Source organism: Coffea eugenioides, chromosome 5, assembly GCF_003713205.1.
Source record: "Coffea eugenioides isolate CCC68of chromosome 5, Ceug_1.0, whole genome shotgun sequence".
Classification (NCBI taxonomy): domain Eukaryota; kingdom Viridiplantae; phylum Streptophyta; class Magnoliopsida; order Gentianales; family Rubiaceae; genus Coffea; species Coffea eugenioides.
This window is the reverse complement of record NC_040039.1, coordinates 48,670,824-48,697,597: the sequence shown is the minus strand read 5'-3', so window position 1 is coordinate 48,697,597 and position 26,774 is coordinate 48,670,824. Positions and strand designations below refer to the sequence as shown.

At 36.6% G+C, this 26,774-nt stretch overlaps 5 protein-coding genes across 9 annotated transcripts; all 5 read right to left on the bottom strand.

Annotated features, from left to right (window-relative positions):
* Positions 1-4,758: 4,758 nt before the first annotated feature.
* On the bottom strand, positions 4,759-7,230 carry LOC113770931 (F-box/LRR-repeat protein At3g59190-like). Of its 5 annotated transcripts, none has more exons than XR_003468438.1 (4): positions 5,976-7,230; positions 5,701-5,817; positions 5,191-5,578; positions 4,759-5,085 (listed from the first exon to the last, which is right to left on the bottom strand). XR_003468438.1 is itself a non-coding variant. In XM_027315558.1 (4 exons), exons 1-3 carry the CDS (start codon positions 7,017-7,019, stop codon positions 5,303-5,305), a joined length of 1,437 nt encoding a protein of 478 aa, XP_027171359.1. In that variant the 5' UTR covers positions 7,020-7,230; the 3' UTR covers positions 4,759-5,151; positions 5,255-5,302. The 5 variants fall into 5 exon arrangements, 4 of the variants coding, with proteins under 4 accessions (XP_027171359.1, XP_027171360.1, XP_027171361.1 ...); XM_027315558.1 differs by having other exon boundaries at positions 4,759-5,151; positions 5,255-5,578; XM_027315559.1 differs by having other exon boundaries at positions 4,759-5,124; positions 5,255-5,578.
* A 594-nt stretch (positions 7,231-7,824) lies between these two features.
* On the bottom strand, positions 7,825-11,447 carry LOC113770608 (vicilin-like seed storage protein At2g18540). The gene is made up of 8 exons (XM_027315122.1): positions 10,857-11,447; positions 10,251-10,296; positions 10,055-10,104; positions 9,843-9,884; positions 8,930-9,055; positions 8,622-8,700; positions 8,428-8,499; positions 7,825-8,325 (listed from the first exon to the last, which is right to left on the bottom strand). Exons 1-8 carry the CDS (start codon positions 11,396-11,398, stop codon positions 8,278-8,280), a joined length of 1,005 nt encoding a protein of 334 aa, XP_027170923.1. The 5' UTR covers positions 11,399-11,447; the 3' UTR covers positions 7,825-8,277.
* Positions 11,448-11,783: 336 nt separating this feature from the next.
* Positions 11,784-14,719, bottom strand: LOC113772027 (pentatricopeptide repeat-containing protein At4g21705, mitochondrial-like). Its single transcript, XM_027316564.1, has 2 exons — positions 14,350-14,719; positions 11,784-13,405 (listed from the first exon to the last, which is right to left on the bottom strand). Exons 1-2 carry the CDS (start codon positions 14,680-14,682, stop codon positions 12,176-12,178), a joined length of 1,563 nt encoding a protein of 520 aa, XP_027172365.1. The 5' UTR covers positions 14,683-14,719; the 3' UTR covers positions 11,784-12,175.
* Positions 14,720-16,223: 1,504 nt separating this feature from the next.
* On the bottom strand, positions 16,224-17,926 carry LOC113769841 (expansin-A12). Its single transcript, XM_027314141.1, has 3 exons — positions 17,779-17,926; positions 16,923-17,232; positions 16,224-16,536 (listed from the first exon to the last, which is right to left on the bottom strand). Exons 1-3 carry the CDS (start codon positions 17,924-17,926, stop codon positions 16,224-16,226), a joined length of 771 nt encoding a protein of 256 aa, XP_027169942.1.
* Positions 17,927-20,288: 2,362 nt separating this feature from the next.
* LOC113772491 (E3 ubiquitin-protein ligase RMA3-like) lies at positions 20,289-23,411 on the bottom strand. Its single transcript, XM_027317095.1, has 2 exons — positions 23,078-23,411; positions 20,289-21,529 (listed from the first exon to the last, which is right to left on the bottom strand). Exon 2 carries the CDS (start codon positions 21,523-21,525, stop codon positions 20,701-20,703), a length of 825 nt encoding a protein of 274 aa, XP_027172896.1. The 5' UTR covers positions 21,526-21,529; positions 23,078-23,411; the 3' UTR covers positions 20,289-20,700.
* Between the last annotated feature and the right edge of the window lie 3,363 nt (positions 23,412-26,774).

The following is a 26,774-nucleotide window of genomic DNA, read 5'->3' as shown; positions in this document are numbered from 1 at the left end:
ATAAATAGAGAAGAGTTTTTATTTACTTTGCAGATTGTAGACAATTACTAAGATTTGAACTAGTAAAAATAATTGCGGATTCATCTAATGTGAATTAGCAAGAGTAGTTATTAACATTTTTAATAGGGATTGTATCTCCCAAAAAAAAGAAAGAAGATAAGAGAAAAAGCTTAAGCATGATTAGATTTCCATATTTGAAATCCACATGGCAACGAATAAATTAACTAGGAAATAAATTTTGGAACTATATTAGTTTGAAAATATTTTTTTTTTAAAAAAAGATTATTGTGGCAATAAGCTCCTTTTCTAGGTTCCAACTTGGTACTAGATCTATAAACGGGTACGCCAAGGTGATTTTGAACCAAGAACATAGAAGTAAAAGATCTTTTGAACTTTATTTCTAAAATAGAAAGGCCTTTATTCTTGATACAAATTTTAGTATCACTTCTTCAATATAAAAAAATCACTTTTGTATCTAATCTTTTTCTCCCAATTTCCCTTGTGACATTTAAACTAATAAAACTTACAAAGAAGCTTCTAAAGTGAGGGGAAAAGAAAGGCATTCTAATTTGCTATTCCTTGACCATGCTGGTTAGCAATCGCATAAATTAAATCATTACGATGACCGTATAACTATTCTACACTTGCATTATTACAACTTTGTAGGAAAACCAAAAATGCATGTAATCATAATAATTTTGAGCAAATCCTTACAACTAGGATTATCATCATTGTGAGCAACTGGTATTCATCATGAAGATGGGAATTGAGCAACTGGTGTTCATCAAGAAGATGGGAATTGCTTTGGACTAATGCCCTTTGAGTTGCATGAGCGAAAGTGAAGGTACCCAAAAACAGATGAATTTGTTTACAGGGTTTTGCTGCAGAATAATTCAAGATGCATTCATAAGTTCAGTCTACAATGTGGGTCAAACACTAGATCATCTAATGTTGAATCATGGGTTCTGATGGCAAATGCCCGCAATGTTTAACAAATTTATCTGGGCTCTACCCTCGGTCCAAGAATTGATATGCCACGGTGTGTTTTTAATTGCAAAACACTTGTGTCTCTATAAGTTGTCCAGCAGTATCATGATAAATGTTCCTATGTGCTCCTTGGTTTGTTTTCCTAGTCTAAAAACTCTACATCTTGATCGTGTTAGAAGTCTAAATGACGTATCTGTTAGGAAACTAATTTCTAGCTGTTTGGTGCTTGAAAATTTGTTAGTCATGAGGGATGAGACGGATAAGGTGACAACGTTTGGTATAACGGCACCTAAACTAAAACGTCTGAAAATATATTATCTTGATCATAATTACGCGATTGCTCCTGAGAGAGTGCTTGATATTGATGCCCCTACACTTTGAGTACCAGGATGTAAAGGATCATGTGTCTGAGTGTCTCTTGGTAACAGACATTGGATCCTTGGTTGAAGCAAAAATTGATCTTGGTGTCTCTGTTGGTTTGAGACGTTGGAACAATGTATTCCGTTATCCTAAGGTAGTGGTTAAGAGTTTTGAAGCGTTCTGCAATGTGAAATTTCTCTCTTTATCAGGTCATACATCATCGGTAAGTTGGCCATTTCCTGTACTTGATTAAAGCAGTCTAAATTTAAATACATATTACAACAGTAGTTCACCTTTATCTCATCCAAGAATTGTCATTACTGGCGTCTAGTCTGGAAGAACAACTTTCAGCAACAAAGTCAGTTAAGTCTCGGCACTTGCTGTTCTTTATGGCATCATCTGCTGCCATATTTCCTTGTGAGTTCAAATCACTTAGAGGTTCTGAAATTTGTAAAGGTCAGTTTGGTGCCTCCTTCACAACCTAGACTTCATGCAATTGGTTGATCATCCGTACACATAATGGAAAATAGGAATGAACAGATTGACAATATTTACATTACAGATAAACATATACACGTAACAAGTGATCTTTTAAGATAACAATTTATTCTTGGAATTTTGAAAGCAAGATTACAAGTTTGATGTAAAATATTCTTATGCTTTCTACTGGTATTGAATTAGTTCTCTCTTTCACTGTTGTGTGTTTTCTGGTTGTTGGGGTATGCCAATAGGATTCTGAGTCCTATATTGAGCTTGTTGACACTTCATGGAAATGTTGACCCGAAGGTTGTTCCAAGATGTTTGCTGTCATCCCTCATAGCAATTTCAATTGATAGTTTCTTGGGGACAGATGATGAGCTTGCTATGCTAGAGTACCTTCTAAAGAGTGGTAGAGTCCTAGAAGCATTAGAATTGCATCATACTGCTCATGTCATGTGGGAACAAAAGAAACTGACTTTGAAGCAAAATTTTGTATACTGCAGAAGATATCTAAACTCTCCAGAGGATCTGAGATGTGTGAAATCGCATTTTCTTGAGATCTTCATGAGCTGCACCTTATATCTGTCCATATAAAAAATGGGGGTTTCTATTGTGCTGCCTCTTGGTTTGTATCAGTTTCAACTATCCTGCACAGTCGTATTTCCTATTGATGACCATTGTGCATGTTCCATCTTCTTGTTGCAATTTGCAGAGAAGGTGTTGGTACAGCATTTTCGGTTAGCTGGTTCTACAAGTCAGGGAAATTGCAGATCTCACGACGTATTAAAACTTTCTGCAGCGAGATTAGCTCACTGGGCTCTTGAGTCTCAGAAATTGGGTTTTCGGTTACATGGAAGGTTAAAAATGAGGGAAAAAAATTTGGTCCAATAGGAGGAGGCTTCAAACTTCCAACACTCTTGTATATGGACAGAGATGCTAGAAAACAAGTAGGAACTGGAATTTATCAGTTATCACTGTGTATTATTCTTGGAACTTTAATTTCAAGACTGACAGATGTTGAAGATAAAAATTGCAAAAGCTGGATTGTCATCTTTTAAAGAAGACACCAAGTGCAGTAGGACTATAATGGTAGACTCCTACTGAGTTCCTTCCAATAATAGTTTCGAACATTTGGTATTATTGCAGTTGCAGCACAACTTGGAAACATCTAAATCAGGCAATTCGGATTCGGTTCTTACGGAAGAATCAGGCCCAAGACGTCAGAAGGTCTCCAACAAGGGGAAGTTTACCATGGGTTTGATACGATAAGCAACTTGGCCGTCATATTCTTTATTTTCTACCAACAAAATATGCTGTTTTGTCAAAAAGATTAAAATTCTTTTATACCTTTGTGCTGATGTACCTAATCTTGGCTTGTGTCAAATTGTTTGGGAGTTTAAAAAAAAAATGGAATGATTTTAGATGAATTGAATATGAATTAACTTTTTATGCACTGACGGTCGAAAGTATAGTGATCTTTTTACGTTAGTAGTTATGGATGTATACTAAATGCATATGATTTAAATTTCAAATTTAATTTCATGTTATGTTATATAGCACGATTTAAATCTGATGGTGTAAAAAATTTATACATAGTATATATATATATATATATATATATATAACTTGCTCATTGGATATTAGTATTTTGTTCGTTCATATTTTTTGGACAGGTTTGACATTTTCAAAAAGTTTAGAAGCTTAGCCTCATGTTTCCTTCCATTTCTCTCCATGTTTCGGCAGAATCTCTTCTTTAACAGTTCGTCCCTCCACGTTTTCCGTTTCTTTACTTTTCCTTCCACTTTAACACTCCCAAACAGGGGAATTCTTAACTTTTCCATTCCTTTCTCTTCTTTTGTTTTCAAACCCTTCCATCCAAACTAAGGCCTGTTTGATAATTCAATTTAATGGATTCATATCTTAACATGTTCATACACGTTTAATAACAAAAAATACAACATTTGAATTAATTAAGTGGTACTGAATTTTTTAGGTAAAACTTATTCCAAAAAAATAAATAGTAAGTTCGTCACTTATTATTTAATATGATATACACTCAAATATATCAGATTTAATACTTAATAATTCAGTAACTTAACGGCTTCAGATTTCATATTTCAAATTTCAGTTTTCATACTTTAATTTTATCAAATGCACCCTAAATCTAAAAAAGTCCCAAAACCTAGTTTAACTAGTTAGAAATCAATCAAGTGACCATGAATTCTCTCTATATCGATTATCAAGCTCTCTTCTTCATCACATCCCCTTGTAAATTGGGATCTCAATATTTTTGTTCATTTGAGGCAAATGCTTCAATGTCCATAGAATCTCCTATCTTGCATTGTTGGTTAGAAATTTTAGTTTTCATACTTTAATTTTATCAAACGCACCGTTAAGTCTAAAAGGGTTCCAAAACCTAGTTTAGCTAGAGAGAAATCAATCAAGTGATCGTGAACTCGCTCTATGTCGATTATCAATCTTTCTTCTTTATCAGATCCCCTTGTAAATTGGGATCTCAATATTTTCGTTCATTCGAGGCAAATCCTTCAATGTCCATAGAATCTCCTATCTTGCATTGTCCCCCGCACAGAATGTGGTCAAAGTTGCTTTCCTTTATAACAGATGTAAGACTAAAGTAACAGCATATTAATTTCCCTCTTTTACCAAAAACGAAAAAAAATTACTACCATCCGAGCTTCCCTGCAATTGGAACCAAGTACGGAACTAGGTAGTCTAACAAATTCAAGGTTTAAACCAAGAACTATGCCAGGCCAGGGACACGCATCTAGTTCCACATTTCCAGTGTTGACCATTATCCATAACTTTATGGGCATATCATATGCATTTTGGATATTATAAGATTGTATTAGTAATAAACAACAGCATGCAAACAACAGGACTTAGCAAAATCCGTTAAAAAAAAAAAAAGTCTTAGCAAAATCACTTGCCATCGAGCAATAGAAATGAAGAATAACAAAATAGTCCATCCATAGTATTTCCAGATAAGTTAACACTTGAAGAGTAGAATTTGAAGCACCCCACAGAAACAACTAGGTTGTCATAGAGATTTTGCTCATCCATGGCATAATAAATCTCTCCTTGCATTCTATCCCAATTGGCAAAATCTCAAGAAAATTGAAATTCACATGCCTGAGATGTTCCCGGAAACCTCAGTATCTTTTGAACTGTCCTGTAGTATTTCTCTAAATCACTAGCATCACGACTACGCATCTCCATTGAGATCCCAAGACTCTGGCACTGCTCAAGAAAACAACACTCAGAACTTAGCAACATCACCTGCCATCCGGCAGACAAAATTATTGACTGCCAAGCAATTAAAAAGTTAGATTTTAACTTCAGTACATCATAAAAGAGTGAAATTTGAAGCATCTCACAGAAAATAGCCAAGTTGTCATGGACATCTTACTCGATGAACATTCCCAAAATGACTTTCTCCATCCATGTCATCCAATTCTCAAGACAATTTAATTTGACATGCCTGAGATGCTCTCTGGAACCTCAGTATCTTCTGAAGTGTATTTTCTTTCTTCAACTCATCCACATTATAAGTAAGTATCTCCATTGATTTCAAGACTTTGGCATTGTTTAAGAAATATTTCACCATTGTCCTTTCATATTTCACACATCCAAAGCTGCCAAGAAAAATTCTTGTGAGGGTTGATGACACACATTTAGGCACCTGTTCAGGTTCCCTCCAGTGGATGAAACGAGCGTTCACATGAAAAGTCTCCTGGTTTTCACAAAGACAGATATTTAAGTACAATTTATACACACCCTTCCCCACTTTCCACTAAAGGGTGAGAATTAGTTCGAAACAAATCTTCTGCAAAGTAGTATTACCAAGGCACATACCAAATTTTCCGCTTGTTGAAGCAAATCTTCTAGTGCAATCCAGTCGCAGTAACGACTTTGCAAAACCAATCGTATTAAATTCTGAAACCTTGTAGATATCCAGTAATAACTAAGAACCTGGAGACGAAAAAGTAAAAATCACTTTTTTTTTCATAAAGTAACTTGGCCATCAACTAAAAACAACAGAGGGGGATAGTCAATGCATGGACTTCTACTATCAAGGGTCAACCGATTCATTTGCTACTCCATATTGGATCAGCATAGGAGCAACTGACCTCAACTGAATGATACCGCAGGCAAAGAATTTTTGCATTATGCAGTGACATGAGAAATCCAACCACAGAATCCCTGTAACCCTCATTGTACATCAGCATTTTCTTATTGAAAACATCGACCTTTGCTTCAACTAAGGAGGTTAAGTCTTCTACCATGAAGTTTATAGATAGATCATCAAACAAATTGAGACACTGAAGAGCAGGGGCATTTATCTTGAGTGCGCGGTCAGAATCATCAGAACAGGATCGAAAGTCTATGGTAAGATGCTTCAGTGTGGGTGCAGATATAGTAAAAGTGACCACATTATCCTCTCTGTCTCTTACAACAGTCAACTGTTCAAGCACCAAACAGCTAGATATGAACTTACGGACAGAATCATCACTTTGATACTTAACGGAAGTGAGGTAAAGAATTTTGAGGTTTGGAAAACTACCGGAGCTAGTTTCATTGATCATGACATCACCAGAGAGGTTGAGAGCCACTAGAGTCTTGCAAATGAAAAGACTACTGCCAGGCAGCCGATAATCTAGACCATGGCCATAAGTGGTCAAATCAAGCTCTTCAACGCCGCGGCCAATTGCAGTCCTGATCCAATTGTTAATATGATTTTGACCACAACGTTTACCGCACTTGAGACTGAGTTTCTTCATGAATGTAGCCGCAGTAACTAGGAAAACCCTGTCAACAAAATTGACAAAAATTTCTCTTTTTCCAGCATCAAGTCGACGATTCCGACGCCCAGAAGGGCCAGAACCACCCGCTGGAAATAACCCGTCATCAAAATTGAAAATAGTCATCTTAGTCCACAGAAACCGCCATTTTGTTGATAAAATGCTGGTTGCAACAGCGTCATTTGTGGGAAGGAAAGATAGGATGTGAAACAGTACCAATTCTGGCAAATCGCTGATCATATCAATTGCGGGCTCTGTTGTTGATTCATTTGACAGCTTTTGGCGTTTCGGCTCTGAATTTTCGGCAGCAGAGGGACTCACGAAGCCCGACTTGATTTGCCAAAAAGGCAGCCGCAAGATGTTTTTAACCATAAATTGGTAATTGAGCAGTTTGTAAACAGGAGAATTTAAGGGAGTTGACTAATTTCTCTCTTTCCGGATTACCATTTCACTAGGCTGCCTGGCTCCTAAATTGTGGGCGAAGGAAGAAAGGGGGTTTTGGAAATGGAGAAAGAGGAGGCCGCACGACTTTTCTGTCATTCATTCTATGGGCTCTGCTATATTCGCCTTGTATTTCTATTGCTTTGTGGAGTATAATTTTACTCTTCTTCGACGTCTAACATTAAATGAATTGATTCTTTAAGGTCTGGATATCTCGTCAGTACAATGGAGCACCAAAAATCCGGGCGAAAGGCTTTCGCAATCGCAGGTACGCTGGCTGTGATTGGGAGGTGCCCGCCCCACCAAGATACATGCCTGGTTGGACTGGACCGTGGTGATTATGAGATGGAATCGGATGTTCGGTACATGAATGATGGATCTTTCTCCTCTGTCAAAAGGTGATTGGGCTGGCTTCCCTCCGATTTTTGACGACAAGGAATTGTACCTCAGGACTTTGCTTCTCCCCCAAAATTTCAGTTAACACGTACTACAGTATTTAAAAGCAAAAGAAGTATCCTTTATTTAAAAGGTGCGTATCGACCCGAAGCGTGTTATCACATCTTCTATTTGCAATTTTCAGCTCAATCAATGAAACAGGCCTCCGGAGTTTTGCGGGCAAATGGTGATAAAACATGGGGAGATGCGACTTTCGACTTTGGGTGGACTTATTTTGCCTTCGTCCGTTCTTCAATTCTTCAGTCCTACCAAAATTGTAAGCTTATAACAATAATAATAATAATAATAATGTTGCGTGACTAGCGCGATAACTAACGCAATAAAATTGCTTCTCAACCAATCTGGACACAGAGGGAGGTGTGTCGTCATCAGTCCTAACTATTCTGAACATCAAATTATTGCCACAATCTGCTGTCACAGCAGTAAGTGCGTGCCTTCGCAGAAGACAGAATAGAGTAATAGTACATCACCCTTCTTGCTCTTCCTCTGATCACAGATGACAGATAAAATAAATTTGCTGTGGCTCTCTCTCTCACTTTTATAATTCTACAGGATGGATCCGCATATCAGGTTGCACTTGGGAAAAGTTCAGATCATTAGCATTTCTCCATCTCCCGCTCTGCCAAGAAGATAGATACGGGGACTTTCTGAAAGCTCTCAGCATCCCAAATTCCGTCACGTAAACTTCGCAACTGGCAAATTTAAGTCAATTGACAAACTTTCAAAGGCCTAATTACATTGCAACATCTGGGTCAAGCCTTCTTTGGATCGCAGCTGCAGCCTAAATTACAAGAGTAGATAAGCGGAGTTATTAATGCCAAAGCGGAAAAAGAGTCAACTTTCTAGTCAATTGACAGTCGCATATAAACATAATTATCTTCACCTCAAAGTTGCCAATCTTGTATTGGTATGCCATCTCTTCCTTGAGTTGAGCCTGCTCTTTCATCGCTTGTGCCTAGGCATCAGCATGAAAGAATGTTAACAAAGTGCCCAAAATTGACAGAAGAATATCAACATACCGCACACAATTGAAATATAATAGCAGGACGATATTCTTGATTTATCAAACGAACATACCATTCCACTTTGCATCGAGCGCTTCAACGCTTCAACCTGTTCTTCCTTCTGTCTTTCACGTTCTTGCAGCATTTCTAACCTGTAATTTATGATACGCTTGTAAAATACTTTACATTAGACCTGAAGAGGTGGTCCAGTTGGAAACAAACTCTGCTGATCACGCTTAGTGAATCTCATTATTTAATTGATTGCACCTAATGAATCTAATCATCAAATTGCAGAAATTTGACAACCAAAATTCTAACTAAATTGATGACTACAGGAATACCAATTAACAGTCAGAACAAACTCATCAATAGAAACTATACCTGCGCTGTTCTTCATCATTAAATACAGTACGTTCTGTCACCCGGACTTTCTTGGAACCTCTCTTTAAACCTCTCTTTATTTCCTTTTCCATCTGGCGTCTGTGATAAGCATCGAGATTGTAATACCTGCATCAATAAGTAATGTTAAAAGAAAAAGTTATCAACAGAGAGATCACATACTTAATGGCTGCTAAATTATCAAACATTAAACTTTTAAGGTAGTACAGAAATAAAAAGGAAAAATGTTCAGAAGGAAATGAAAGCAGCAGCCCATTTATAAGTGAAATCAGGCCTGCAACTGCAGAACAAAGTTTTCATTTGCACACAAACATATTAGAAATGTACAACAGTGCATTGCGAATCAAGATATGGGTAGGGACCGTAAAGACTAAACTTCTTCCCTTTTTGTATAAATCGAAAATAAGTGACAAACTAACATAAAAAAGTTAAACGAGCAAAAATAATGTGTCTAGTCGAGGAACTCAAACAGGGAAATTGCACAAGTAAACTCCAGTTCTCAACAATTCTATGCACTGGGCTACCTGTACATTTTTATCTAAGCTGTCACCTTCTAAGACACAGATCAATAGTCTCGAAACTAAATTGCTCAAGCATTGCCCTCAATAATTATTTATCAATCTATTTATGAATTAGAAATTCAAGTTCATTGGTATCCAACTTTGGCTTGTAAGGGAAAAGCTGTCAAAGGAAACTCTACTTTGCCTGCAACCAAAGTTTCATGGTTATCTAACTAGAGAATGTCCTGTACTAAGAAGTATCAAAATCCATCAATGCACCCTAGAACAAGCACATCTAAAGCAATCTAATCCCTGACCCATATCTCAAAAAGCACAATGTAACCCTATATCACTAGAAACGAAAAAAGATAATTGAGAATGCTGTAGACCCTTACTTTTTAGAAGGGAATGTAGCAGTATTGTGATCTTCCATGAATCTGCAGACACAATTTGTTAGAATCTTCACGAAGATTACATTGGTAACTTGCTTGGTAGGAAAATAGATGAAAAGATAAACAATTTACATAAGAATACAGCTATACCCTATGATGCATATAGTGAACAAACTTGTATACATTAACTGTTTGAGAACATATTGGGCACTCACTCTTTAAACATTTGCTTCTCCTCCCAATTTGGAAGACTTTCCAGATTCACCTATAAAACCAAAGGAATATCAGCATAATCACTCGGAACTGACAATTGAAAATTGTTTAACTATAGTTGAATGTCCTAAATCACAACTCAACCATGTACATAAGGCACATTTTTTATTCAAAATAAAATCAAGATAAAAGGAAAACCTTCTTCACTTCTGCTAACCATGCAGTGAACTCGGGTCGCTTATTCCTGCAAGAAAAAGGCATCCAAATAACTGATAAATTAGCAAGCAACACCTGTGTTAACAGGCACAAAGTGGAAGGAAAATGAACACAATTGTTCTCTGAGAATGACTAAAAGCATATTCCCCTAAGAGAGGTCATCATTATCCAGCAACACAAGCAAGTCACCAGGTAATGTCTCAATCAAGAATCAAGATTGATCAACCACCTAGCATATCGGAGACTGTTCAGACTACAGCAGTGATGCATACATGGTATCTTCAGAATCCAAACAACCTAATATGCCACAGTCGTTCCCTAGCCAAAATGCCATTCTCTAAACTATTATACCAAGCAGTGCTCCATCATTCTAATAAAATGCTAGTCAAGCTCAAGAACATATATGAATCCACAATTAAATAGCAAAATAAAAAGCTCTCTGCCATTGTAAGTCAAGCTACTCAAAAACCAATAAAAGAACGAATTTTACTGCAAGCATTAAGCTCCAACATTTACGCGATAAATGCTAACCCTAATTCTTCAGCAATAATAACACAAAATAGAGAAATGGAAGTTGAATGAGCCTACCACATATCAGTTTCTCTGATAATCCCATATTTGCCCCATAAATTTGTGACGGCTCCTGTTTTGCCTTTATCGCTCTTCTTCTTCTTCTTCTTCTTCTCCTCTTTCTTCTTTCTTCTTCTTTTCTCTTCTTTCTCTTCCCTCTCTTTTCTTCTCCTCTTCTTCTCCTTCTCCTTCCTCCGCCTCCGCTCCTTCTCCTCCCTCTTCTTCCTCTCTCTCCTTTTCCTTCGCCTCCTCTCGTCCTCCGACTCCGAATAGTCCTCGGAGCTTCCCGACTCCGTATCAGAATACGAATCCGAGTCAGACTCCGACTCAGATGGTGACGTGTAGCTATCGTCTTCATCATCTCCCGCTTTTCTACTTGAGCTTCGGCTTCTCTTCCTGTTGCTTCGGTCTCTCTTGCTATGTCTGCTTCTTTCGGACTTTTTGGACCCTTCATCGGACTCGGACCTAGACTCCGGTCCGGATTCGGACGTATAGTCGCGGCCTTTGTTAACCGGTGCTCCGTTTTCGTCTTCCGGAGCTTTGCTTCGGTCTTTCCCCATCTTCTCAGTTCGGGTCTACAACCGCCAAAGAACGGAGACTATCGGGTGCTTTCTGGAATTTGGCGGAGCGTCACTTATATAGCTCTCTGCTTATTCATTTTTCTTTTCTTTTTCTCTTTTTCCTTATTATTATTATTATCATTATAGGTCTTTTTTTTTTTTTGGGGGTTCTGTTTGGCAATTTTTTCAAATGATATATTACTGCCACGCAATATGCCAAAGCATCTCAATAAATATTTCTTGCATGCCCCTTTTAAAATTGCAGAATTTTAAGGTTAAAATCAGGATCAATTTAGTATATTACAGCAACCAAATCCTAGGTCATTATACCTAATTCCCTTGCTGAATTGCGGTGGGATGGGAAGCCTCTACAAGTATTTCATGGTTTGGGTACAACTTCATTTCAATTCAATAGCTGTAATTGATTAAAAAACAAGTACTAACAGTTTTTGCTGATTTACATTTATTGTTCAAGTGTATACATTTGTTGCACTAATTCTACACATTTGCTGTTTATTGTCTACATTGCATTCCACAATTATTGAGGCCCGAAATCCACTGCATGCTGCACACCTCCCTTGGCTGTACATGTCTATTTCAAACCTGGTAAGCCTGCCTATGAAAAGCCACACCAGACTTGTATCCTTCAGCAGCTGATTTACAAGGTGCTGCATCTCAAAAAGTTACGAGCTTCTCCAAGAGCTGCGAAAGTAAAGCAAAATGCATGTTCCAAAACTGCGAAAATTTCTTAGAATCATGTGAAGTTCCCAGCTTCCTTCATCTCATGGCAAGTATCTTTTCAACTTTTGCATCTTCCTCGACACCATCCGCTTTCATGCTCTCTAAAACCCAATCAACATCTTTCCTGTCTCTAATATTTGCTTTAATTAATGCATGATACAGGTTTCTATTTGCTGGAACAACTGTCCTTAACGACCTAATTAAAGCCTGTACCTCTTCAAGCTCTCCTCTATTGCCAAGCCAATTCAATATGTTGAAAACTAATCTAGGTTTTGGATCCCATTTCGGGTTTTGCTCTTGTACCGCCAGAGCTTCCTTCATGCACTCAAAGGCCTTCTCCATGTTACCTTTATTCATATATCCTCCTGCAATAATCCCCCAGCTGTTTGGAGTTGGCACTTTCCCTTTCTTCACAATCTTGCGAAGCATGTCCTCAGCCTTCTCGGTTAGATCTTTCTGACAGTACCCAATTAGTAAAATGTTGGGCACTCTGAAATCATACGTGTGGCAAGAAGACTCCCACTCCTGCAGCAGCTCTTTGGCCTTTTCAAGTTCACCAAGCTTCACTAAAGCGCCGAGCATCGTGATGTAGTCTCGGTTGATTTGTTTTCTACAGACAAATTTTTGAACACCCCAGTGTCTCATTACCTCATCCAAATTCCCTAGTTGCCCATGGAGTGAAATCAAGTGATTGTACCCCACAGCATTTTTGAGTAATGTATCTTCCAATTTCTTTAAAAAGACAATTGCTTTCTCCTTCTGGTTATCTCTAATGTAGTAGCTGGCGACAATGGAATAGGTGGTCCAGTCCACGGAGATGTCAGGTTGGTTCTCCATCTCTTCCAAAAGCTCCTCCAAGCTAGTAAGATCAGACTTCTCTCCATAACAGTTTATGCAGATTCTATAGCTAAAGTTATTAGGAGACACACCATTCTTCTTCATCTCTGCCAACAGTTCAGGGACTTTATCTAGCTGCCCAGTTAGCTTGTAAAGGCACATGAGATTGTTGTAAACAAGAGTTGACGAAGCATAACCAATCTCCTCCATCTTTTGCACATGTAAAAGAGACTTCTCTAGGAGTCCTTCACGAACATAACAGTTTAAAAGAGCGCCATATGTTTTATCATTCTTTTCTTGGTCTTTCAAGCTGTGAAAGTAATGCTCTGCAGCATCCCATCCCTGGACCACGCCAACCAGATCCACATGCACGGCACAATCACTAGGAGAAAATGTCCAGCGACTTTCATGACTCATCCATTCAGAAACCTGCCAAAACGAGCATCAACCACCAAAAACCTTTACAAACACGAGAAAATTACTATACCTAGACAAAACATCTTGAAAAGACAAAGATATGTAATTCAGGCAGCATACACCACTATGTTCAGCTGTTCCTCATCTGTAACCTTTATTCACTTGTAGGAGAAGTGAATGGCCAACTTTTCTCATTGTTTATACAAAAACTAACATTAACTGATTTAAAATGCCAACAATTGGCAAAAAACTGGTTTAAAATGGAAAGACCCCGTCATTACAGATATCATACACACAGTTATTTGAGGCCATCACTCCTTTCAAGCGTTCAGACACCAAAAAAAAAAAAGTTATCTTTAAGCCCCCAAATATTTGAGTTATTTTCACCCAAAACATCGTGCAAAATCGAACTAGGACATTAAACTACAAATTGAGTTCTATACAGCTTAGTTGCTTGTATGACATGATTCTTCTGCCATATCTTATATAACTACACAGTGATGGTTTTGTACTTCTACCAACTACACCGTAATGGTTTTGTACTTCTACCAACTTGTGCAAATGGTCATACGTTTACATTTTCAACTTATCTATGTAGTATTCATTAAGGAAACCAACAAGCACCTTTTTCAGTCACAAAATAGTTAATCCTAATTTCATGAAAGGTACTTCATTTCGTACCATTTCTTTGCACCTTACAGTTCAAAAAAATAAAAAGACAATTTAACTGAAATTTACTTCATAAACTTTAACAAAATTAGCAGCAGCTAGAATTCCAAATGCTTCTTATAGAGCACCAATAGCACAACCCTCTTGAGAACAGAAACAGAATGGCCTAAATTAAAAATCCCACATTTCTATTTTGTCCTAAAATTAACCTAAAAAATTTTCTATGATCCAAGTTTAAAAAAAAAAAAGTAAGCTAAGAAAGCGGTAAAAAAATTCCATGGTTATACCTGAAGGGCCTGAGAATAACGCCTGCGGCTTCGGAGATCATGAACAATCCTCTGAAGCTCGATCTTTTGGATCTTTCTGCCCTCTTCAACCCATTGATCGAGGACAGGAACTACAGCGGAGGATTGTCTGAGAGGACTAATTCTGGAAAATAAATTATTACTCTTGGATGAATTTTTTATGGCAGTAAAATGGGATCTTATTCTGAAGAAGGAAGGAAAATTACTGGATTTTAACAAATCTGAGTGCTTAATTACGTTTTTAAACATGGTGGGATTAATGGGAAATTGTCTATGGGACAGGGAAATTGAACAGTGGTCTAAGTTTATGGGCATGGCGTAATTTGGGAGCCCGCAATGGTTGTTTTTTGCACTTTGGAATGGGGCTAGGGGTTTAGGAGTTTAGGCAGCTTAGGGGTTTTGATGAAATGCGGCGAAAGGAGAGCAACGGATGACCATCTGATCCATTTTCGGTCTTATTTCTTGTGAGTTGTGACAAAGAATTCGTTGCGCTATTTTTCTAAACTTTAGAATTTCAAACAATGAGAACAGAAAATTTTTTTGTTGATGTTTTCTTATGTTTTTCTAGTCCTTTTAAAAAAAATAAAAGGGGCAAAATCCTTTTTTTTAAGAGTAAATATGAATTTTCTTCTGAGCAAAATTCAAAATTTTATTGATCAATTTAAACCTTGTGCACCAAACAGCAAAGCAAAATAATTTCTTAGCTAAAACTTAAAACAGACATAAGGCAGACTTAACTCCACATCTAAGTCCCAAATTATTTTTTTCTCAAGTATTTTAAACATTAGTTCAATTCATTTCGAAAATGATACTGGTACTTGATTACACTATTAGTAGAATATCCACGTCGATATTCTAAGGATTTCCAACTCGTATATAACCACTCCACTCATTGCCAATTTATTTGTTTTAAGATGGAAATCCAAGTTCTTCATCATTGATATACAAATAGAGGTGCAAACGAGCCGAACTCGAGTCGAGCTTTAGCTAATCGAGCCGAGCTCGAGTTAATTTTGTGAAACTCGAGCTCGACGAGCTCAAAATATCAAGCTCGAGCTCGACCTTAAAAAATAAAAAAAATTATTATTTATTTTATTTTTAAAAAATAAAAAATAATAATTTATTTTTAAAAATGAATAAAATAATAATTTTTTTAATAAATAATAAAATATTAGAGATATATATGTAATTTTACTATTAAAATAAAAATAAAATATATATATAATTGAGCTTACGAGTCGCTCGCGAACCAACGAGTTTAATATTTTTAAACTCGAACTCGAGGTCGAGATCGACTTAATTAGCTCGAGCTCGTATGCTACTAACATCGATATGTTTCTTATTTTTTTTTATGGTTAAGTTTAATCGGATTTTACGAAACTCGGAAGAGTCCATGAAGTGACGCTACAAGTCGTCCAAATCTGAGCCCGAACTTTCGATATCAAAGTTTATGGGCTAATTCTTGTGGGCACAGCATGCTACTTCAACCATGAGTCCTCTGGTAAGGCCCAAACTTGATACGTTTCACGAAAGCACTACTTTGAAGCTGCCATTTGTAGATGGAAAATAATCACTCAGAATTTCTTTGTAAGCTCTTTCCAGAGCAATAGTACTCGTATACATTAAAAAAAAAAAAAAAATCTTTATTTTGAGCCGTTTTAGGCTACTTCCTTTAGGCAATATTCTCCTTACCCAGCATAAAATAAAATATATATATATATATATATTGATTGGTTAATCCAACCGGACACATGCTGTGCTAAAAAACGACAGGTCCACTTGGACAGTAAAACATTAATCGTGATTAGCTTCTTCTTTTTAAGTAATTCCGACGAGCATGTGTGTGTGTGTGTGTGTCAAATGAACTGATTCCGAGCGGCGTAAGTCTGTCCAAATTGCCATGATGAGGGGACAACGTTGAAGAACTCCAGCGTTCTTCCATTGACTAACGTGACTCTGAAAGAAATCGTCTGGCCTCGAACGTCTACGCTGATTTGCCAGTTTGCACCCCAATTCCTGTGCATGGCCGCCCATGTTCTTGTTCCTGATCCCCTGATCCATACACTCTTGATGTCACCGCCTCCGCCCACGTTTGAAATCATCACCATGTTGAAATTTGATTGCCCCTTCAATGTGAAACGAACTCCACCACTCCTCCTACAAGACACCCTGAATATTCCAAATTTTATTTTAAATAAAAAAATTTGTTTAGTAACATGCAAGGGTATATGTATGTACGTAATATACTAATTCCGACAACATGCATCATAGATACAACATGTTTTTGTAAGAGAATGCCTCAAACAAGTGGCATGGTGGACAAAGTTAGAGAGTTTGATTTATCCAAACAAATGATAATAGAGAAATATTTAGTTGATAAGACGTTTCACCATTTTAAGATTAGTCCTCTTTAAGATTCAAGAAGCAAAAAAGTGCGAAACCACTATGGTCAAAAATATTTGCATGACAAATGGGATTTGCACGGAGTGATCTCACGCATTTTGTGGTGGCAATCAAAGTTTATTTGGTAATTAAAAAGGGTGCGATGTAAGAACCTTCTATAAAGAACTGGAACAATGCCTTCGTTGCCTTGTCGCGCTATCCGCAGGAAGGCAGGCATGGACATGTCAAAGTGGTGGCGGGGAGGATCACACCAGCCGCCGTGGTGGTTTGGAGGGCAGAAGTTGGTGGTGGTGACGGTGACGGAAGCACGAGGAAGGCACCACCTCCGATCGAGCCTGGAGTTGCACATAACTTGGTAACAAGCACCACATGCCTCGCCACCTCTGAAGAGTGCACCACTTAAAGCTGTTGTGTACACACCAAAACCTGCCTGATATGTGTTCTCATACCCGCAAGCTCCACCTAACAAAAACATTATCCAACCCAACTTTAATCATCAGAAATTGGATATCTCAGGCCATCACTTAGTGTGCGTTTTCTTGTTTTTCTTTTGTTAGTCTCCAAGAGATGGAGAAAAGATTATGTGAAACAGACTTGACGATGTATAACACATTAAAAAGAAGAGAGGATGGAACCTGCATGTGAAAGACGGCTAATGTGAAAAATCAGTTAAAACAAACACTAAAAAATGAATGACATGTATAAACCAAGTCACTACTCTGTTCCTGAGCGATCTCATTATAAGGGTCCGTTAATTCATTGTTCAGAACAAAATGAGAAACGAGCATCAATCTTAATCTTGCATGATAGTTGTATGCAACATTAATTATATGCTCAATATTTATTATCCTGGAAAACAAAAGGATGATTTTTACTCCAAGGATGTTATATATAGGGAGGAAATCATGCAGAACAACCTAAGAGAAACAAGCGTGTGTTTGCGAGAGTATGCACGAAAGAGTGCTTTCGAGGTTATATATGGACCTTATGGTATGGTTCATTTCTTACCAAGGGTGCTGGGATCTTGATTAATTCCATAAAATGTTGCACGAGCATGAAGCCAACCACGGGCTTCAACAGTGATTCCCTCGAAAAGCACGACATTAATGAACAAAAGAAATTGGCAGAGCAAAACACAACATTTTTTGGCTTCCATTTAGTACGAGTTCTTCTCAACGAGAACTGCTTCACAAGCAAAGCAATGCAGTTTAATTTGTTGACACTTAATCCTATAGCTACTTGAGTTTCTCGGAGAAAGTGCGAACCTCTCGGCTTATATAATAACCTGAAGGATGAATATATGGTGGTCCGAGGTAGGACGCGGTTGTCGGTGATTATTATTCAATCAACTTGTGCCGACGCTACCATTAATGGAGTAACAGTTTTTGAAGTGCGCGTTTTATCCCACTTCCCTTGAGGTACGGAATTGTACGTACTCGTGCTTCAACATTCTCAGGATCAAGAGCAAGAAAGCACAAGCATGTGCTTCTGTGATAAAAAAGTCATACGTCCTCATATTCTGTTTCATGGTATACTTGTCGGTGTTTTCATTCTAGATTGGCGTTCATACCAAGTAATTCACGGTTTTGGTTCAAATAATCTTACAAAATGAGCGAGTTTAATTAGTGCATTGCTCTGTCCTCCATTTTTTCATACTAATAGTTAATGCATTATTTTGTTTTAATCTTGGTGTCTGTTCTTAACTGATTTTGATCTTTGAATAGCCAAAATCAGAATTAGAAGGATAGGTATCTTGTAGTTTCTAATTCTGACTTTTCTTCACTTAAAAAAAAAAACTAAGGCGGCGAAAAAGAAAACAGTTGAGAATGTCAGATTCCTGATTTTCTGAACTAAAAGCAAATAAGAATTTGTTCTCAATCGAACCTGCTTTTAGTTCAGAAAATCAGGAATAAGAATTCGGGCTTGAGAGGGTTGTGAAGAGACGCTACTTGGCCTCCTAATACTAAATGATTTTCTCCGAGCAAACTAAAGTTGTTAGCAGTGGTAGTACGATAAGTAATGACTGTACTTCGTTGAGGATGTTTCCTAGGGGATGGTTTGAAGATAAAGTAATGGGCTTTCGTCTTCCTTTTGTCAGCCAAAACCGTGATGAAGAAATAAGTTGATTCAAGATCTCCGTCGCAAAAGGAGGAAAACCAGAAAGGCAAAGAAATAAAAATAGGAACATTAGGAATTTAGGAGTCAGCTCATGCGTGGCATTTCATGATTCAGTTTCTTTAGCAGGAAGCAAAATAATGTGCAAAAATTTGGGTCCAAATATTTCTAGATATCATCAGCCGACAGCCAATTTAATACAGAAAATTTGCTTTGTTTGCCATGTGCTCCTAAGTTTAATCCGTTTTTGGATTAGTAGTGAACTGGGATTCCATGACAGATGATCCCCCACGAACTCAGCTACTACCTAGCTTTCATTTTTAAATGTGATGCGGAATCCTTAACATGCACTGCAGTTGATTTAAGAAGAAGAAATCAAAGTCATGAGATTCTTTGTTCACTTTATCACATGCACAAAACATTAACCTATCAATGTCCGAGAAGGAAGGTTGAATTGGTTGGTAAGGTGAAAAGGATGTATAAATAGGAGGTTTGAATTCAAAACCTTCCACTTATATGTCGTTGACAAACGTGAGAAAGTTCATTTGAAGATGCTAACAAGAGTCAGTTTGGACTAATTATACTCAAGCCACTCACAGTCTCAAATACTACCTCCGAAGTCCAAACCAAATCCAAAATAGTTCCACCAGGACAGGCCAAGTTGTTGGGCAGCCTAATACTATAATACATTACCTAATCCAGGGGAGGCGATCCTGAAGTAACATTTAGGAGATGTTTGGTAAATGAGTACGAGTGTTTAAAATGGGTATCATAGTTAACGATACTTGTGCTTATTGTTTACTAGAGTATTATGGGAATCATTTAATGATAATGAAAGTGTTAAATTTTACTCTCTCCTTATTACTTTGGGCATCAAAATAGTTCACTCTTTGGTTCAATGGAACCCATTTCGATTCCATGCAAGGAGAAATTAAAAGGAAAAAAAATACTCATACCATGATAGGGATTCTGATTCCAATTCCAGAATACAGACCAAACACCTCCTTAAGTATTCATCCAATTCATTGACCTTCTTTTCTTTCCCTCGTATTATTCCCAAAAAATTACGAAATATCTGATTTTGCTAATTAATCTCTTATTCAATCAAACCATTCCGTTGACCCTCTTTGCTTTCCCACGAATTATTCCAAAAAAAAAAAAAATAGAAACTACAAAACATCTGACTTCACTAATTAATCTCTTATTCATTCAAATTCGAAGACTGACAGGGCATAGTGGTTTTCAAATGTTTCAATCGGCAAGAACCTGTCACTCTGCTATAAAACAACTAGCATCAGGTCCAACTTTAGCATTATTTGGGCTCACAATGAATTGCAAACTCAGTTTCTAGCACCATCCTTCAACTAGTTGCGTATATGAAGTTAAACAGGCCCACTCAAATCTTCATAAACACTCCTGCCTTGTTCATCAGTCAGAATAATGTTGATGTGGAAGATGCGAACCCCCCTTTATCTTTCCACTTCAAAGTTCAAATGATAAGGTATCCAACTCAGCCACAGGATGACAGCTAAAACAAGATACAGAGACCCACCAAGAGAAACTTCTCACATCACTAAAAGAAGGGTGAGTAAACCGGGATGACACCCTTTTTTCTTCAACAGCAGTTCAATCTGAGCTTGATATAAGTTTCTAAGTAACAATACTAGAAGATATATCATGTACAGGAGACAAATGTCGTCCGCCAGGTTTTCATATCCAGCTAAAACCTCTAAATTGCTACATGTATCTAATCTCTGTGACTGTTTTTATAAGGACAGTCTCACAATTTGTACAATTACACAAACAAAACTTACATCAGAAAAGTAGAAGGCATAGCACAAAGCAGCAGACAAGGAAGGAGAGTAAATTCCGCATAGACTTTTCCACCTGCAGCTCCTGCCTTCTCATCCTCCTAGGGCCACCATTTACAGTAGCAGGATGGCTAGAGGAAAACAAACTTGTGCCTGAGCTGGCAAACATCCCTGGAAAAACCATTTCCCCAAACATCACGATAGTTGGACTGTAATAACTGGTCATTGCTGTATTTCCAAATCCAGATGGTCCCATGGATGCATAACCACCAAAAGGATGGGGGAAATATGGCTGGTGATGGAAAGGCTGCAACTGTGGCTGAAAGTACTGCGGTTGTTGAAAAGAATCCGGCTGGGATTGGAACAGATTGGCATGAAGTTGTTGGTGTGAATGAGACCCTATTGATGATGCATTACTGGTTAGAGCATTGATTCCAATAGCAGAGGGCCTCTGTGGTATAGCCAAATCCAGTTGGCACTTCCTCGCTTCAGATTCTGGTGACGATGTTCCACGTCCATAGAGAGGAACCAATAGGGAGTTTGAAATGTTAGTCTTACAGACTGGACATTTTGGCCGTTCTTCAGAGTCGAGGGAGGAGCTCTGAACATGGAGCCATTTGTAAATACAAGGCCAACAATAAAGATGACCACAAAGGGTGACCACAGGGTCATGTGCTGAGTCCAGACAAATGTTGCAATCAAAACCTCCATTTAGATTCTCAGAGGCAACAGTCGGAGCTGGAACTGAATTTGATTTCTGCTTAACTGACTCATCTTCTTCAAATTCGAAACTCATGCTCGAATCACTGAAGAACTGCTCAGAGTCCATGGATCTGTTGAAAATCAGGACAGGTCTTATAAACCTCTTATATATAGCTTGATAGACAATAATAAATTAGTTACTTGACTAGACAGAGACATTCTATTAGTAGATCATCCAAATAGGGGCACGGATATGCGCAGCCAAGAAAAGCCATAACAGGTTGAGGTCAACAAGAAATTGGGGGACATATTGGAGGAAATCTAGGGCATCTTAACCTAGTCAAACGCAGATAACACACTATTCTGAACAAAAGTATCAACAAAAAGTAAAGATGCGTAGAAGTGCATTCAAACAAAGATGAAATTTTCAAAGATGTTAAACACTATGAGATAAAAGCAAATGTATTATATATTGGTGTAAAAGGAAAGGCAATGGCTTGAAGACATGTATCTATGCCAGAATGGCTCAAGTTAATAACATATTCAACACATGCAACCACTTAGGAATTGCGTTGGTCCCAGTGTCTCCCTTCTTTTAAAGACAACTGAGCATACATCATTACCAATTGAACCTCAACAAGAAAAAGCAGCTATCGTGTGCCTAGGGCAAATGGAGTGGAAAACGGAATCGAATTTAGTCCGAGAACAAAAGTTAAATGCACTCCCACTCTCTCTCCTTCCCTATATACAGCTTGAGATTTTGCCAGGTCCGGATGGAAGATAACGACTTTGTCCTACAAGAAGTCTTGTCCTTCCAATAGGCTTATGCAGCAAAAATAACCATAGGTAAGGATTCTAAGATCCGTATTTCTAGTGATTTGTGATGTAACCACTCTTGAAACACCAAAAATTTTACCAAAGTTGAGAACTTTTTATCATATATATATATATATATATATATATATATATACACACACATATACACACACCGCCAAAGAAAAAGAAAAAGGACTACCAACAAACACAGATAAACCTTTACCATGATCTTCTAGCACGGCAGTCAATAGATCATAAGCTACCACCAAATCCAGAATTCATGAAGAAAGGAATATTCAAAGCCCTCCTAACAGCACTATGTAACAAAAAGCAAGCAAATTTAATTTCATCCGGGACAAAGAAAAAAAAAAAACAAGAGCACAATTTCAGAAAAAGTACGGTTTTTTTTTTTATCAATTTACTTCATGAGGCAGAGGACTATCAATTACCAGCTGAACAAAATTTTGTTTTTCTTGTTATCAATATAACAATCTAGCTAATTTTACAGATATATTTAGGATTAAAGGAAAAGAAACAAAATATACAAAAGAGTGAGCTAACCAGGAAATCCCTTTAGTCCGGAAATAATCAAACTTCAATTTCGCGGAAATCAAATTTCGCCATCACAAAAACAGTGAAGTATTCTGACCAAGATGTTATTCCTTTTCTTACCAAATAAACTAAAAAAATCCCTGCCATAACTTACAAAACAAGCCACAAACACTTTTTCATTTCAATTTTGCTCAGATAAAGAACGGATCATATTATTCTCCCATAATTCCCAATGATCTATATAACAAGAGAATAATTCCCAGAAAACAAAAGGATACAAATAAGCCAGACATAAAGAAAGAAAAACCTACCAGTTAAGATGTCAGAAGAAGATAAGCTGAAGAAGACTTTGCAATGTCTATAAGGAGAAAAGGGGGCTGGTTTTCTTTTATATTTTGCGTCTATATTTAAAGATAAGATATGAAATCAATGAATGTGGAAGTAAAATTGAAATGGGCTAGTGAAGGGAGGCCGATCAAATGAGGAAAATTAAGGGGAAGATATAAGGGGAGGAAAAGTTCACGAAATGGGGAAGGAGGACGGAATGTGGTGGCGGATGAGGAGGAGGAGGCGAAGAGGGAGAGTGGAAATGATATGGTGGAGAGCAAATGGTGGCGAAGAAATATGAAATGAATGAAAAGATTGTGAAAAAACTGAAAATGGCTGTTTAATATAAAAGCCTAAAGGCGATATAGGGTTATAGCCGCGTAGCTGTTTGTTAGGTTGCCGTGGGCAGGGGTATGGTAGTAGCCTAGAATTGTGATCAAAATTAGTAAAGTCTAGTAGCTTTTATTTTTTCAATTAATACCTTTGTGCTTTGCACCAGGATTTTGATTATCTCTGAGTGTTTCTAATCTAACTGTTCTTGGGTTAATTTCAACTTGTTGGAAGTAGCTTTTATTTTTTCAGTATTTTCAATTTTGTGTGTCACACTCAAACATTTAATTTATGCAAGTAGTAATTTATTAAAATGACTAACGGAAACATTTATTTTTATTAGTTTTTTCCCTTTTTAAAGTAAAAAAACTGTCTATGTCAAATTAACCTATGCAAGTAGTAGTTTATTAAAAAGACTAACAGAAACATTTATTTTATAAATTTTTCCCTTTTTAAAATTAAAAAAATTTGTTTCTATCTCAAATTAACGAAGATTTTGATCTTCTCGTTATTTATAATTCATTAATGACTCGAAATTTAACCTCATAGAATTGTTCATTTCATTCTATTTAGATCAGTGCCTCGAATTAATCTATTTTCTCTATTCACAAAATTCATCTAAAAGCCACAAAGTTTCACAAAATAAGAACCCACTAAATTGAAACGTAGAAGTAAATTTATTTTTCACCCATATATGGAGTGTGTTTGGATTGTAAGTTATTTGAAATATTTTTACTGTAGCACTTTTTGTGATGTGATGTATGTGAGATAAAAAAGTAATTGGGAAGATAAAAATGTGTATTGGAAATTGTAATGGTGATGTCAGCAAATATATTTGGCCAAATAATTGGATCCATATGAATCATGTTTAAGTTGTCGAAAAGTTCAAAAAATATTAATTCATTAAAATCAATTTCTATAATTTTAATTAAGAGCAGAAAAAAGTACACCAAATAAAAAAGATGGACTCGTCGCAAAAGCTTATATGTATGTATGTATATATATGTATATATATATATATATGTAAAGAAGAAACTACAATACAAATTCGATGAAAAAGACGGGTGGGCCCTTGAGATTGGGCAGGCAGCGTCCTTTACACCCTTTATTCCTAACTTGTGCGTACTTGTCTACTTGATTAAGTAAATTGAAGAGAAGGCTTACCGACTTCTTTGAACATGGTACATGTTTTTTCCCTCTTTCTGATGGTGAGCAGGTTGGGAAATTAGAAATTGAATATAGTACTTGGTTATCTACTTCTTGATTATCTCTATTATGTTACTCAAGTGCAGAAAAAACATACCCAATAAAAATGACGAACTCATCATAAAATTTTTTTAATATATATATAATTAATCTTTTATCTACTGATAATATATATTTTTATCATTAAATTTATAATATATAATTTAAATTTAAATTTAAAATCTAAATTCTACATATATTTTATATATTTAATCGTAATAATATATATAAAATTAACTGATATGTACACACACATATATACTGATAATATATATTTTTATCATTAAATATATAATATATAATTTAAATTTAAATTTAAAATCTAAATTTTACATATATTTTATATATTTAATCGTAATAATATATATAAGATTAACTGATATGTACACATATATATATATATAAGTAGAAGCTACAAAATTGATAATCGGTGGAAAAGACGGGTGGGCCCTTGAAAGTGGGCAGGCTTATCTCCTTTTAAAGATGCAATTTTTTATTTTCATTTTTCTGGTGATGAGCAGGTTGGGAAATTAGAAATTGAATATATAGGTGGGGTCAGGATGGGGACCACTTTGGTGGAAGCAACAAAAAAAAAATCTTAACTTAAATGAAAAAAAAAAAGGAGGGATGGGTAGGACTCCACCAAGCTTTGTGCACCGTCGGATCATTTTTGATCTTACGACGTCTGTCACCCGTGAAGTCAGCATTATGTCACCTTGTTGACTTCCGGTGCTAGGCTTGAATCCACTAGTTTTTCGAATATTATAAAAAATTTTAAAAAACACCCTAAAAATTTACTCTAAAATGTAATTTAAATTTTTTTAATATTTAAAAAATATCTTAAAATATATTTTAAAAATTTTACTACTCTTAAATATTTTAAAACATATTCTAAAAATATCCCAAAATATATTCTAAAAACTCTGTTACAATAAAATTTTTTAAAAACACCATAAAAAACAGCTAATCCAAATTGAGCCAATTTTTAACGTATTTTATCATTTTTCCTTAGGGCAATTTCCATGTAAACTCCTAAGATGAACACAATCAGAAATGACAAGTGTGCTATCATAGGGCTGTTAAGTCAATCGAGTAGCTTAAAAGCTCGTTAGAGCTTGACTCGTTAAGGCTCGAGCTCGGCTCGTTAATTTTGGTTAACGAGTCGAGCTCGAGCTCGAAACATGCTCGTTTAGTTAACGAGCCGAGTAATACTCGAGTAGCTCATTAGAACTCGTTAATGAAGGGCATATTTGTCATTTTAGAAATCAAAATTATAAAAATTAAAAATTATATGTTTTTATTAAGGTTAATTTGCACGAGCTCGAGCTCGTGAAGCTCGACTCGTTTGTGATAAACGAGTCGAGCTCGAACTCGAGCTCGAGCCACATGTACACTTAACGAGCCGAGTTCGAACACATTTTAAAGTTCGTTTTCCTAACGAGCTCGAGTCGAGCTCGGCAGCCAAATACTCGACTCGATTAACAGCTCTAGACTGCTATGGTGATATTAATCACATCACAAAATGATTTGCGACAGTTTTTTAGAAAATGTATCGTAGTAATTTGAAATGCATGACATAAACGGATAATTAAAAAATATGTTTACGTACAATTTTTTTATGAAAAATGGCTATCTAAACTAGCTTTTTCCTAAATGAAGGGACCAACACAGGGCTATGCATTATCGAGTTTACCGCGTCACTTATCATTGAAAACGTGCTGAAGCATAAAGAATAAGAATGAGGAAAGGTATTAGCATATTGTCTTCCTAATCAACGATCACATGGCACAGCATGATCTCAGGATGTGTTTACATTGGCAAGGAATCTTAAGACCCCGTTTCTAAAATAATAATGTAATATTACGTTTTTGTGATGTGATATAACGGCGTGAAAAAATATTTTCAAAATAACCAAAATCTTTTCTGAGCAATACAAACAAGAATTTAGGCCCCCCACATTTATTCACTTTGCGGCCTTTCTCAGATTTTTTCAGTACGAATGTCCACTGTAGAGACCTTTTTACTCAACTTAATCCACATTCAAATTAATATATTGTTTTCTAAAATTTTTGCTTTTAGGGATTCATGCATTACTTTTCTTAATAC